At 47.4% G+C, this 12,859-nt stretch overlaps 1 protein-coding gene across 1 annotated transcript in view; it reads left to right on the top strand.

The window, feature by feature from the left end:
- The first annotated feature begins 11,922 nt into the window (after positions 1–11,922).
- The window catches only part of pdzrn3b (PDZ domain containing RING finger 3b), a 322,095-nt gene continuing 321,158 nt past the window's right edge, over positions 11,923–12,859 (top strand). The window contains exon 1 of the mRNA XM_038810681.1: positions 11,923–12,744. Within this exon, the coding sequence (XP_038666609.1) occupies positions 12,031–12,744 (714 nt within the window). The 5' untranslated portion in view covers positions 11,923–12,030. The remainder of the gene's footprint in view (positions 12,745–12,859) is intronic.

Below are 12,859 nucleotides of genomic sequence, written 5' to 3'. Positions count from 1 at the left end.
GAAACAAAATCCTTATTGGGCTGATCAGCAACACGGTCCTCTGTTAATAATTTAAATGTTCAACATTCAAACCAATGGACTGATGGAAATCTTATAAACTGAAAGTTAAAATATACATTGGACGGGATTATCCGGCAAGTGTTTCTTGGTGGCGTGCCATTCGCTGATGGTCAATGTGATTTCCCATTGAAGCCTCCCGATGCCTCTGGGATACAAGATTCCCAATGGCCGGAGAATTCTGCTCTCGACAGTGACCCGCTGACAGTGCTGACACAGTCCCATCACCCTGGGGTGATGTTACACAGATCCTGGAAGGATGGAACAGAGTGGGGGGAAGGGAGGGGGAAGGGAAAGGGGTGGGGGAAAGGGAGGGGATGGTGGATGGGGGAAGGCTGAGGGATGGGGGAGGAGAGAATGACGGATGAGGCCACACCTTATGTGAAGCGAGCAAGGATGAGGGCCACCCTGGCCCTCCAGGCTTGCCGGACCCTCACCTCTGCCGCCTGACATCCATCCTCCGACTGAACCTGTGAGTCCTCCCCGGGTTCGTCGTCCAGCACACTCCAGGTCCGGCGCCTCCTTGTAGGTGGCCACATGTTGATGAAAGACACTGCTAGATGGGCCGGTGAAGGGAAGGCGATATGCGTGCCATCTACTACTGCGTGGACATGGCACATCCCGGTGAAGGCACAGAAACCTGCTGCCCATGCTTCCTGGTGGATTTGGTCCATGTCAAAGTTTATATAGTGGGGCGGGGCCCTGCACGTGGGCAGTTGCCTCGAGCCTCTGTCGACGCTACTGGTCGTCCGGCCTGCCAGCAGCACCACCACGCCAGCTTCCGCAGGGTCCAAGATATCGTCCATTCCATGTAATATCTGTAAGGAATTGGAAAGGGTATGGGACTGACAACCAGCGGTGTGTTCCTCACCAGGACCCTCCATTCCCCCTAGTGCTCCTTCCTCCTTCCCCCGCGCCCCCCACCCCCCACCCCCACAACAGGAGACAGAGAGTAGTGGTGGAAGGGAGTGTCTCAAAATGGAGAAAGGTTAGAGAGTGGTCAGTCTCAGCAGCAACTTGGCGGGGGGGGGGGGGGGGGGGGGGGGGTTTGGGGATGGTTAGGGGGTTTGTTTTTGCGGCAGTGGGTTTGCTATGTTGTTATTTTCTTCTTTCTTGTATTGCAATTGGTTTTTTGTTATTATTTATTTTGGGGGGGTGAGTTCTTTTCTTGTGTTGGTGTGGAAACATACAGCATGCTTGCCTTCATCGGACGGGGTATTTTAAATTGTGGGGAGAAAATTTGTTATTGAAAAACTTGAATAAAAATTTTTTTTTTAAATGGAGAAAGGTGACTAATGGTTCTCCACAGGGATCTGTGCTCGGACCACTGTTGTTTGTGATATACATAAATGATCTGGAGGAAGGTATAGGTGGTCTGATTAGTAAGTTTGCAGATGGTACTACGATTGGTGGAGTTGCAGATAGCGAGGGGGACTGTCAGAGAATACAGCAAAATATAGATAGATTGAAGAGTTGGGCAGAGAAATGGCAGATGGAATTCAATCCAGGCAAATGCGAGGTGATGCATTTTGGAAGATCCAATTCGACAGCGGACTATACGGTAAATGGAAGCGTCCTGGGGAAAATTGATGTACAGAGAGATTTGGGAGTTCAGGTCTATTGTACCCTGAAGGTGGCAACGCAGGTCGATAGAGTGGTCAAGAAGGCATACAGCATGCTTGCCTTCATTGGACGGGGTATTGAGTACAAGAGTCGGCAGGTCATGTTAGTTGTATAGGACTTTGGTTAGGCTACATTTGGAATACTGCATGCAGTTCTGGTCGCCACATTACCAGAAGGATGTGGATGCTTTAGAGAGGGTGCAGAGAGGTTCACCAGGATGTTGCCTGGTATGGAGGGTGCTAGATATGAAGAAAGGTTGAGTAGATTAGGATTATTTTCGTTGGAAAGATGGAGGTTGAGGGGGACCTGATTGAGGTCTACAAAATTATGAGAGGTATGGACAGGGTGGATAGCAACAAGCTTTTTCCAAGAGTGGGGGTGTCAATTACAAGGGGGTCACAATTTCAAGATGAGAGGGGGAATGTTTAAGGGAGATGTGCGTGGAAGGTTTTTTACGCAGAGGCTGGTGGGTGCCTGGAACGCTTTGCCAGCGGAGGTGGGCATGATAGCATCATTTAAGATGCATTGAGACAGATATATGAACGGGCGGGGAACAGAGGTTTGTAGATCCTGAGAAAATAGGCGACAGGTTTAGATAAAGGATCTGGATCGGAGCAGGCTGGGAGGGCCGAAGGGCCTGTTCCTGTACTGTAATTTTCTTAGTTCTTTGGTCAAATCCCCTGCCATCTAACCCGCATTGCCCCTGCAGCAGCGGGAGCCCCTGCTTACTGGACTCCACACCTTGTACCCCCACACCCGCACGTCACATTACCGGGACCCGCCATTGGTCCCATTCTTGTGCAAACATCCACCCTCTGGTCGCCGATATGACCCCAGTGCTGGGGCCCCTTCGCTGGGTATTCGGATGTTGACTGCTGCTTCCGTGTGTTGCCACCCGCAGTGTTCAGGCACAGTGTCCAGGCAAGCTAGGCAACAACTCCCACATTCTTCATGGCACACCCACCCATGGGGATCCACTTGGGGTGTGTGAAGTACTCACTTAACTACGATTGCCAATTCCTAATTAGAAATAGCAATCAGCCGTGCAGCCAAAGGCCTCCATAGTCAGTGGGAGTTATGGGTGGTCGGTGTGTCTGGTGGGCTGGGGTTTCCCCCGGAACAGGGACACACGATCCAGGGGTTGCCATGGAGGAGCAGCGGGCACTGAGAGACCCATCTCCCCGTGCCCCGCAGCCCCACCCATCCCACCAATGGAGGACAACCCCACCACAATTGCTTTCCCCCCCCCCCCCCCCCCCCGGGGCTCCCTACCCCCTCCAAGCACCGGGGCAGCAACCCCAGTGCCCCCTGGCTTATTGTCTGCGAGCGAAGATGGCTACTCACCTCCTCGGGTCCCTGCAGCAGCCATTCCGCCTGCTTCACATTTTTAAAAAGGTGTAGGAGGCAGTTAGTTCACAGGAGGCTGTTAGATAGAGGGTTGAACCCGTTAATTGTATAAAGATTGGCCTTAAGTGGTGATTATTGGTTTCTCGTCACACTATGGCGGGTTCCTGACCGCCAACGGGAGAGGGCCAGTTAGATCGCAAACTGATCGGCGCCTGGCACGGTTCTCGTTTTTGGCCTCTCCTGCAATCTAACGGCCTCGTTGTCCAGTATGTCAAAGTCTGATAAGAATGTTCATTGAAAACAATGACAAAGGTAATCTGTGGAATAATGTACTCTGATGTCGAGTTTATAAAAATATTGATAATGTCAGTTTTCCAATTGTCCACAACTGACCAGGGTGCTCTTCTGGTGCCCTGATCAATATCACAAAGAAGACTATCTGGCCATTAATCTCATTGTCATGCCTAAGATGGCTCTTGCTTTTGTTTCAATCATAAAAGTGAAGCACTTCAAACTTTATTAATTGTACAGGAAGTGCTTTGGGGCATTTTTGACAGATGTGATGTGTAGGTGTTTGGTTCTTTCAATGGTTGAACAAAAAGGTTGAAAAATGTTATCGTTACAAATGTTTGTAACTATTGTTTTAATGATCTCTGATAACAATTGCTCCCAAGTTTATTCATGATGGTACCTTCATATCAGATGCTCAGTCGATCAAAAGGCAAATACAGAAAATGACTATGCATAAAAAGCATTTTGTATAATGTTTTCTAAATATATGACAATAATATTTGAAACACAACACACAGTTTATTGCCATTCTTCATCGGACATTTAATTCCCCAGCTAAAACATTGGAGAAAACTCAAAGTAAACATTTATCCACTCACTCGTAGTTCTCGGCAAAAGAAGTGAACACAATCCTAATCTAGTTTTTAGTCATGTTCCTGTTGCATCTTCTATCACCTGATCTATTTTGGTTATGAATCTGTTCATCTTGAATGAGGTTGGCACGGTTTCACAGTGATTAGCACTGTTGCTTCACAGGGCCAAGGACCTACCTGGGTCACTGTCTGTGCGGAGTCTGCACGTTCGCACCATGTCTGCGTGGGTTTCCTCCGGTGCTCCGGTTTCCTCGCGCAAGTCCCGAAAGATGTGCTGTTAGGTAATTTGGCCGACTAATTAATTTTCACAGTAACTTCATTGCAGTGTTAGCCAACTTGTGACACTAACAAAGATTATTATTAAATATAAATTCCTGCTTCCATTGTGTGAAACAAATGAATAAATTATCCGCACAAGCTACCATCACCAACACTTGATGAGGAACTCGACATCACTGTATTAAAGGAAGAGACAATTATAGTGATACCCCACTCTAACTGAAATTTGCTAGTCTGCTTTGGGACCCTTACATTGCGTCAAGCTGGGTTTGTTTATTCTGCTTTTTATTTTGAATGTATTCCAGCTCACTCTCACTATTTAAAAAACATAAAGGCTGTACTCTGAAATACGTTCCACGGCATTCTCATGCTCACTTGCTTGACAGTAGAAATGCAACACTATAGTGTGCTTCTAGGTCTTGATAAAGACTCGACTGTGTATGAAATTGAACTGTAACTACAACTTCAAATCCCACAGGTAGCAACTTCCTGCACTGGCCACATACAACCGCCTAAATTGTTTAATCCATGATTCTTTTCATTTCCCTATTTAAAGATTAGAAATCCTAGTCCCAGGCATCTGCTAGAAACTACTGAAGGTAAAAAGAGCAAGGCCAGCTCAAGGTGATGCACCCTCCAGGTAAATAATTCCTCTTTCCCTGGACTAATCTGGACTTCAGTTTAAGAGCACGGCGTGTTGCTGTCAATTCACATACTTGACTGAAATGCAATACTGTATTTAGGCTTGAACCGAACAGGATTGTTTTAATAAGAGCTATAAAGACTGTCATATAGAAAAGAACCAAATATTCTATGAAACTATATTAGTATGAGTATCAGAATTACAATGCAGTAAATGAACTGATGCATTGCAGTAAGCTTCTGAAGGCTGTTATTTAATTGAAAAATTCATCTGCCTTACACAGTGCCACTTAAGCCGCAGCTTAGGGTGAAATGTACACTTTTAATAAATTTGCAGAAGTAGAATTTTGCAGTCAACCAAATTGTCTGAAAAAATATTGATTGGAGGAAATCCATGGTCCCTCAACGACTTGTAACTCATTTGAACTTTTAAGATTAGATTACAGCTCATAAATGGGTTCTCATTCCCTTCATCAAAAAGTGCTTGTGAGGAATCTTACAAAGGTTTGTCAAATGTACAAATTTGTAACAGAAATCCTACTGAAATGCAGCACCCTGTACTGTGCTACATGTTTATTCCATGTCATGTTTAAACTGCAGTCACGCACACAGTTCTCAATGCTTCCAGCCCAAGACCTGGTCTATTGCAAATGTGACCCTGAAAGCAAGAAGACAGCAGCCCCACATTCAGTGACATGTCCCTGGAATGCCTTTTCGATGCCTTGGGGGCCTGCCATTATGTTCTCTACCCCTGCTGTGGCTACAGGAGGTCCAGCAATCTCACCACTCTGGCTTGGGAGGCAGTGGACTGGTGGCCAAAGCTGCACAGAAGAGGTCAGCCATTCAGTGCAGAAAGGGCATGGATGATCACATCCGTACCGCCTGGGTAAGTCAACCATCTCATCACTCTAAACACACACACACACAAACCCGTCACACATTCACTGGCATCTCACTCATTGCCAGCTCTAGGTTCACTCACTCACACACACCCTCACATTTCCATCTGGCTTCTTGCAAATTGCTTCCTCATCCTGTCCATGGTTCCACTCAGCAAACACGCGCAGCATCCTCTCTCCATCTGTTTTCATACACAACAAGATTCCACACAATAAAAGAGAGGACAGAATGGGGTGGAGTGTCATCATCAAAATCCTCACTCCCTTTCAAAATTGCACTACAGAGCTGCCCGGAGAGGACAAAGACCATTCCTGTGGAGATATTGAGGTTGGCAAGCACCCACGTGAGGATCCTATGCCATATCATCCTTCAGTCAGTGCTTCTTGGAGTCCATTGTTCTGCGTGTAAGGTGTCTGCCATGCACCAATAATCAGCACATTCTCTCCGAGGCACATCCCTCTCCCTCCCTCCCTCCAACCTCTCACCTGATTCTCCGTCCATCCCCTCTCTTCCTCCCACCATCCACTCATTCTTCCCCTTCCCTTCCCTCAGCACTCTCCCTCCTTCCAACCCTTCTCCCTCACTCCACCCTGTCTCCCACCCTTCACCCTCTCCCTCGCTCCACAATCTCCCTTCTCCTTCCCTCCACTCTCCTCATCGCTCCCTCAACCTTCTCCCTCTCTCAACCTCCCCACTGCCATACGCTCTCCCTCCCTCCACTCAATCTCCCTCCCTGGACCCCCTCCCTCCAACCTCCCTGCTTTACACTCATCCTCCAGCACATCAACCATCTCCCTCCACACCTTCACCCTTCCTACTCTCATGTCCCTCCCCCTCCCTCATACACCCAGCACCCCACCCCTCCTTTCACCCCTCAATCTCCCACTCCACCCTCTTTCCCCATCCTCCCTTCATCCGTTCCCTCACCTTCCCTTCAACCACACTCACTTCCCTCTCTCCTCATCCTTTCCTTCTCTACACATCCCCACCACCTCCTCACTTACCTTCCTTCACCCCCTCCTGCCCACCCTCACTCCACTCCAACACCTTCCTTACCCCCACTCTGTCGCTCAACCTCCCTCCCTCTGCTCCTCACCATTCACATGCTCACCATCCCTCCACCCCCTCATCCTCAATCTCTCCAATTTATCAGCCACACTTCCTTCACCCCCCCCAATCCCCTCACTCCCCTGACAAGCACTCTCTCCGCCTCAGCCTACCTCCTCTCGCTCTCCTCTCATCACCTTCCTTTCTTGTACCCCCAACCCCTAACCCCTCAACAGCCCCCACCCAACCGCACCCACCCTTCACACACAATTCTCCCTCATCCTCCCTACATCTGGCTCACACTCCCCCAACCCTCTCACTCTCCCTCCTCTCATCCTCTTTCCCCTTCTCTCTCCTCACCCTACCTCCCCTCATCCTCTTTCCCACCCCCTTCCCTCCACATCCTCTCCCACCCCTGTCCCTACCAGCACACCTCCCTCCATCCTTCGCCTCGCTCCCTCAATGTCCCTTCATCCAAACTCCTACTCACCTTCACTCCAAACCATAAGATTCCCCCATCCCATCCTTCACATGTACACCCCATCAGCCTATCCCCTCACCCTCCCTCCTATCCCTCTCCCTCACTCCTCCCCTCCACCACCAGGCCGCCTTCCACCCACTCGCCCCCCCCCCCCCCCGCTCCACTCCCCTCCGCCCCTCCCTCCCCCACCTCATCACCCTTTTGCCCCTCCTTCCCCTCACCCCTCCACTCCATCCACTGGCCCCCATTCCCTCCCGTCTGTTCCTCCACTCTACCCCCTTGCATCCCTCTCCCCTCCCTTGCCCCCTCTCCATCCCCACCCCCCAATCCTTGTCCCCTCCCCTCCACCCCCTCCCCTCCACCCTTCCCTTCCACCCCCTCACCCACCTTTCCTTGGTCCTGAATTCATTTGTTTGTTCAGCTCTGTGTTTTGTGAGGATTGTTGTTGGGAAGTTTAATTCTAACGAGGTTCCGCGACTGCAGCATAACAGACGCTCGCGCGTCGACTTCATTGTTGCCCCAGATGTGGCTTTTGAAGATTCCGGTACCTGGGACTGACCCACATCGATTGCCCTGTGGACGCGGCTCAGGAGCTGCCGGATTGAGAGCTGCCGGGTCGCTCAGAAATCGGCTGCTTCCAAATTGTGCAAATCCTTCGCATTTTCCTGCATTCCCGGTAACACCGCAGCTCCTTCATGTTTGACCAGAGGAGGGTGATCATGCGGCGGGAAAGCTGTGACTTTGTGAAACACGGAGCGGAGCAGCTCGCACCCCCAGCCTGACAGCTAATACCCAGAAACATTTACAGAATGGGGGGGGGGGGGGGGGGGGGGACTTTGACACCAAGTTCCAGTCATCAAATCTAACAGGGTTGGCGACACTTTGAAACAAATTTTCATCGCAAAAAATAAATAAACTGTCCAGAGAACCCCTTGAATCCGTGAGGAGTTGAGGCATTTTGAGAAGGATTATTATTGATCATGAACTCGAGGTAAGAATTGGGAGCGAGTATTTTTTGGGGGGCGGGTTTTGAGGCTTTTTTTGGGGGGGGGGGGGGGAGTTGTGGTTATTATTTGCGGGGGTGTTTATTATTTGGGAGGGCTTGTTATTATTTGGGGGTTGTGCTTATTATTTGGGAGGGTGTTATTATTTGGGGAATGTTATTATTTGGGTGTGTTATTTGGGAGTTATTATTTGGGTGTGTTATTTGGGAGTGTTATTATTTGGGGATGTGGTTATTATTTGGGGATATGTTATTTGGGGGGTGTTATTATTTGGGGGTGTTGTTATTATTTGGGGATGTGTTATTTGGGGGGTGTTATTATTTGGGGGCGTTGTTATTGTTTGGGAGTGTTATTATTTGGGAGGTTATTATTTGGGGGCGTGTGGTTATTATTTGGCGGTGTTATTATTTGGGGATTGTTGTTATTATTTGCAGTGTGTTATTTGGGGGCGTAGTTATTATTTTGGGGGTTATTATTTGGGGTGATGTTAATATTGGGGGGTTGTTATTATTGGAGGTGCTTTTATTTGGGTGTATGTTATTATTTGGGGTGTTATTATTTGGGGGTTTGGTTATTATTTGAAGTGTTATTATTTGGGCGTGTGTTATTATTGGAGGTGTTATTATTTAGGTGTGTGTTATTATTTGGGGGATGTTCTTATTATTTGGGGTATTATTATTTGGGGGTGTTATTATTTGGGGGGTTGTTATTTTTTGGGGGTTGTCGTTATTATTTGGCGTGTTATTATTTGGGCGTGTGTTATTATTTCGGAGATGTTATTATTTGGGTGTGTGTTATTATTTGGGTGGGGTTATTATTTGGGGGTATTATTATTTTAGAGGGTGTTGTTATTATTTGGGGTGTTATTATTTGGGAGGCGTTATTACTTGGAGCTGTTATTATTTGGCAGGTGTTGTTATTATTGGGTGTGTTATTATTTGGGAGGTGTTATTATTTGGGGTGTTATTATTTGAGGGCTGTTATTATTACTTAGGAGTGAGTTGTTATTTGTGTGTGTGTTATTATTTGGGAGGTGTTATTGGGGGTTGTTATTATTTGGGAGGTGTTATTATTTGGGAGGTGTTATTGGGGGGTTGTTTTTATTTGGGGGTTGTTTTTATTTGGGGGTGTTATTATTTGTGGGTGTCATTATTTGGGAGGGTGTTATTATTTGGGGTGTATTGTTATTATTTGGGGTGTGTTATTATTTGGGAGGGTGTTGTTATTTTTTGTGTGTGTGATTATTTGAGGTGCTGTTATTGGGGGTGTGATACTATTTGGGAGGTGTTGTTATTATTTGGGAGGGTATTATTTGGGGGGTGATGCTATTATTTGGGGGGGTGTTATTATTTGGGGTGTGTGGTTATTATTTGGGTGGTTGTTATTATTTGGGGGGGTTATTATTTGGGTTGTTGTTACTATTTGGTGTGTTGTTATTATTTGGGGGAATGTTATTATTTGGGATTTTATTTTTTGGGGGTGTTATTATTTGGGGGGTGTTATTATTTGGGGTGGTGGTGGTTATTATTTGGGGGTGTTATTTGGCAGGTGTTATTAGTTGGTGTGTTGTTATTATTTGTGGTGTTATTATTTGTGGGGTGTTATTATTTGGGGGTTTTATTATTTGGGGTGTTGTTATTATTTAGGGGGTGGTGGTTATTATTTGGGGTGTTGTTATTCTTTGGGGGCGTTGTTATTATTTTGGGGTGTTATTATTTGAGTGTGTGCTATTATTGGAGGTGTTATTATTTGGGTGTATGTTATTATTTGGGGGTTGTTATTATTTGGGGTATTGTTATTATTTGAGTGTGTGTTATTATTGGAGGTGTTATTATTATTTGGGTGTGTGTTATTATTTGTGAGGGTGTTGATATTATTTGTGGGTGTTATTATTTTGAGTTGTTATTGGGGGGTATGTGGTTATTATTTGGGGTGTTGTTATTATTTGGGGTAGTATGGTTATTATTTGGGTTGTTATTATTTGTGGGTGGGTGGTTATTATTTGGGTTGTTGGGTTATTAAGGGCAGCACGGTAGCATGGTGGTTAGCATCAATGCTTCACAGCTCCAGGGTCCCAGGTTCGATTCCCGGCTGGGTCAGTGTCTGTGCGGAGTCTGCACGTCCTCCCTGTGTGTGCGTGGGTTTCCTCCGGGTGCTCCGGTTTCCACCCACAGTCCAAAGATGTGCGGGTAAGGTGGATTGGCTATGCTAAATTGCCCGTAGTGTACTAAAAAAGTAAGGTTAAGGGGGGTGTTGTTGGGTTACGGGTATAGGGTGGCTACGTGGGTTTGAGTAGGGTGATCATTGCTCGGCACAACATCAAGGGCCGAAGGGCCTGTTCTGTGCTGTACTGTTCTATGTTCTATATGGGGTGTGTGGTTATTATTTGGGTGTGTGTTATCATTTGGGGGGTGTTATTATTTGGGTTGTTGTTACTATTGGTGTGTTATTATTTGGGGGAGTCTTATTATTTGGGGTGTTATTTTTTGGGGGGTGTTATTATTTGGGGTGTTGTTATTATTTGGGGTGTTGTTATTATTTGGGGTGTTGTTATTATTTGGGGGGTGTTGTTATCATTTGGGGGGATATCATTTGGGGGTGTTATTACTTGGGGGTGTTGATATTATTTGGGGTGGTTTATTTGGGGGTGTTATTATTTGCGAGTGTGTTGTTATTATTTGGGGGGGGTTTATTTGGGGGTGTTATTATTTGGAAGGTGTTATTATTTGTGTGTGTGTTATTATTTGGGAGGTGTTGTTATTGGGGGTTGTTATTATTTGGGAGGTGTTTTTATTATTTGGCGTTGCTATTATTTGCGGGTGTTATTTGGGAGGGTGTTATTATTTGGGGGGTGTTGTTATTTTTGGGTGTGTTATTATTTGACGTGTTGTTATTGCGGGTGTGTGTTATTATTTGGGAGGTGTTATTATTTGAGGGGTGTTATTTGCGGGGTGTTATTATTTGGGGTGTTGTTATTTGGGGGGGGGTGTTATTATTTGGGGGGGTGTTATTATTTGGGGGGTGTTATTATTTAGGGGGGTGTTATTATTTGCGAGTGTGTTATTATTTGCGGCGTGTTATTTGCGGGGTGTTATTATTTGGGGGGTGTTGTTATTTGGTGTGTTATTATTTGGTGTGTTATTATTTGGGGGGTGTTATTATTTGGGGTGTTATTATTTTGGGGTGGTATTATTTGGGGGATGTTATTATTTGCGAGTATGTTGTTATTATTTGGGGGGTGTTATTATTTGGTGTGTTATTATTTGGGGGGTGTCATTATTTGGGGTGTTATTATTTTGGGGTGGTATTATTTGGGGGATGTTATTATTTGCGAGTATGTTATTATTTGGGGGGTGTTATTATTTGGGGTGTTATTATTTTGGGGTGGTATTTTGGCGGTGTTGTTATTATTTGGGGGTGTTATTATTTGCATGTGTGCTGTTATTATTTGGAGGTGTGTGGTTATTATTTAGGGGTTTGTTGTCTTTGGGGGGGGGGGGGGCTGTGGTTATTATTTTGGGGATTATGTTTTTCTATTGTGGGGGGATGCTGTTCTCCAGAGTTTGTCCTGCTGCTGCTGGAATGAAGCCGGTAGGCGGTGCTTGTTGTTGATACTCTTTTTGAGGAAGTATCAGCACAGTCAGTCTGGTCAGTCAAGAGTTGAGCAGGCGGCAGCTTAGACGCTGCAACCTCTGGAAAACCTTCAACTCATTCAGCCGGGGCTTGGAAGGAGGGGAAAGGGATTAAAAACAATATATTGAACAACATGGGATTCGACCTGGAGCGGTTCAGTGAGGACGTGGATCCCGACTTCAAGTGCAACTTGTGTAATAAAGTGCTGGAGGACCCTCTGGCCACCCCCTGCGGACACGTTTTCTGCGCTGGCTGCCTCTTGCCCTGGATCGTGCAGCGGGGCAAGTGCCCGGGGCAGTGCCGGAGACTCGGCCCCAAGGAGCTGAACCACGTCCTGCCGCTCAGGAACCTCATCCTCAAGCTGGAGATCCGCTGCGACCACTACGAGCGGGGCTGCCGGCGGCTGGTGAAGCTGCAGCACTTGGCCGAGCACTCGGAGATGTGCGAGTTCTCGCCGGCCAAGTGCAGGAATAAAGGCTGCGGCGAGACGCTGAGCCTGCGGGACATGGACGAGCACATGAGGGCCAGCTGCGAGCAGCGGCCGGTGGGGATGTGCCAGAGAGGCTGCGGCTTGGTGCTGCTGTACCGGGAGCACAGGCTGGGCTCCCACTGCTGCCTGCAGGCGCTCCGAGCGCACGGCCAGGCGCTGCAGAGCCAGCTGGGCGGCCTGGAGAGAGAGCTCAAGAGGCAGGGACTGAGGTCCAGCAAGCGGGAGAAGGCGCTGCTCTCCCAGCTGTCAGCCCTGCAGAGTGAACTGCAGATGACAGCTCTGAAATACCAGAAAAAATTCACCCAGTACAGCGCCAGGATCCACTCGCTGACTAAAGGCATTCCCGCGCAGTGCACTGTGAGTCTTCCTTTAGTTCGCAAACATTTTCCTCCTTCCTCACCAGACCCCCCCCCCGCCCCCCCCATTTCACATTTAGGTGGAGAGTCTCGGGGAGTGAGTGAGGGAAGGGGGG

The sequence above is a fragment of the Scyliorhinus canicula genome, chromosome 11 (genome assembly GCF_902713615.1).
Source record: "Scyliorhinus canicula chromosome 11, sScyCan1.1, whole genome shotgun sequence".
Classification (NCBI taxonomy): domain Eukaryota; kingdom Metazoa; phylum Chordata; class Chondrichthyes; order Carcharhiniformes; family Scyliorhinidae; genus Scyliorhinus; species Scyliorhinus canicula.
This window is presented reverse-complemented; position numbering and strand designations above follow the sequence as displayed.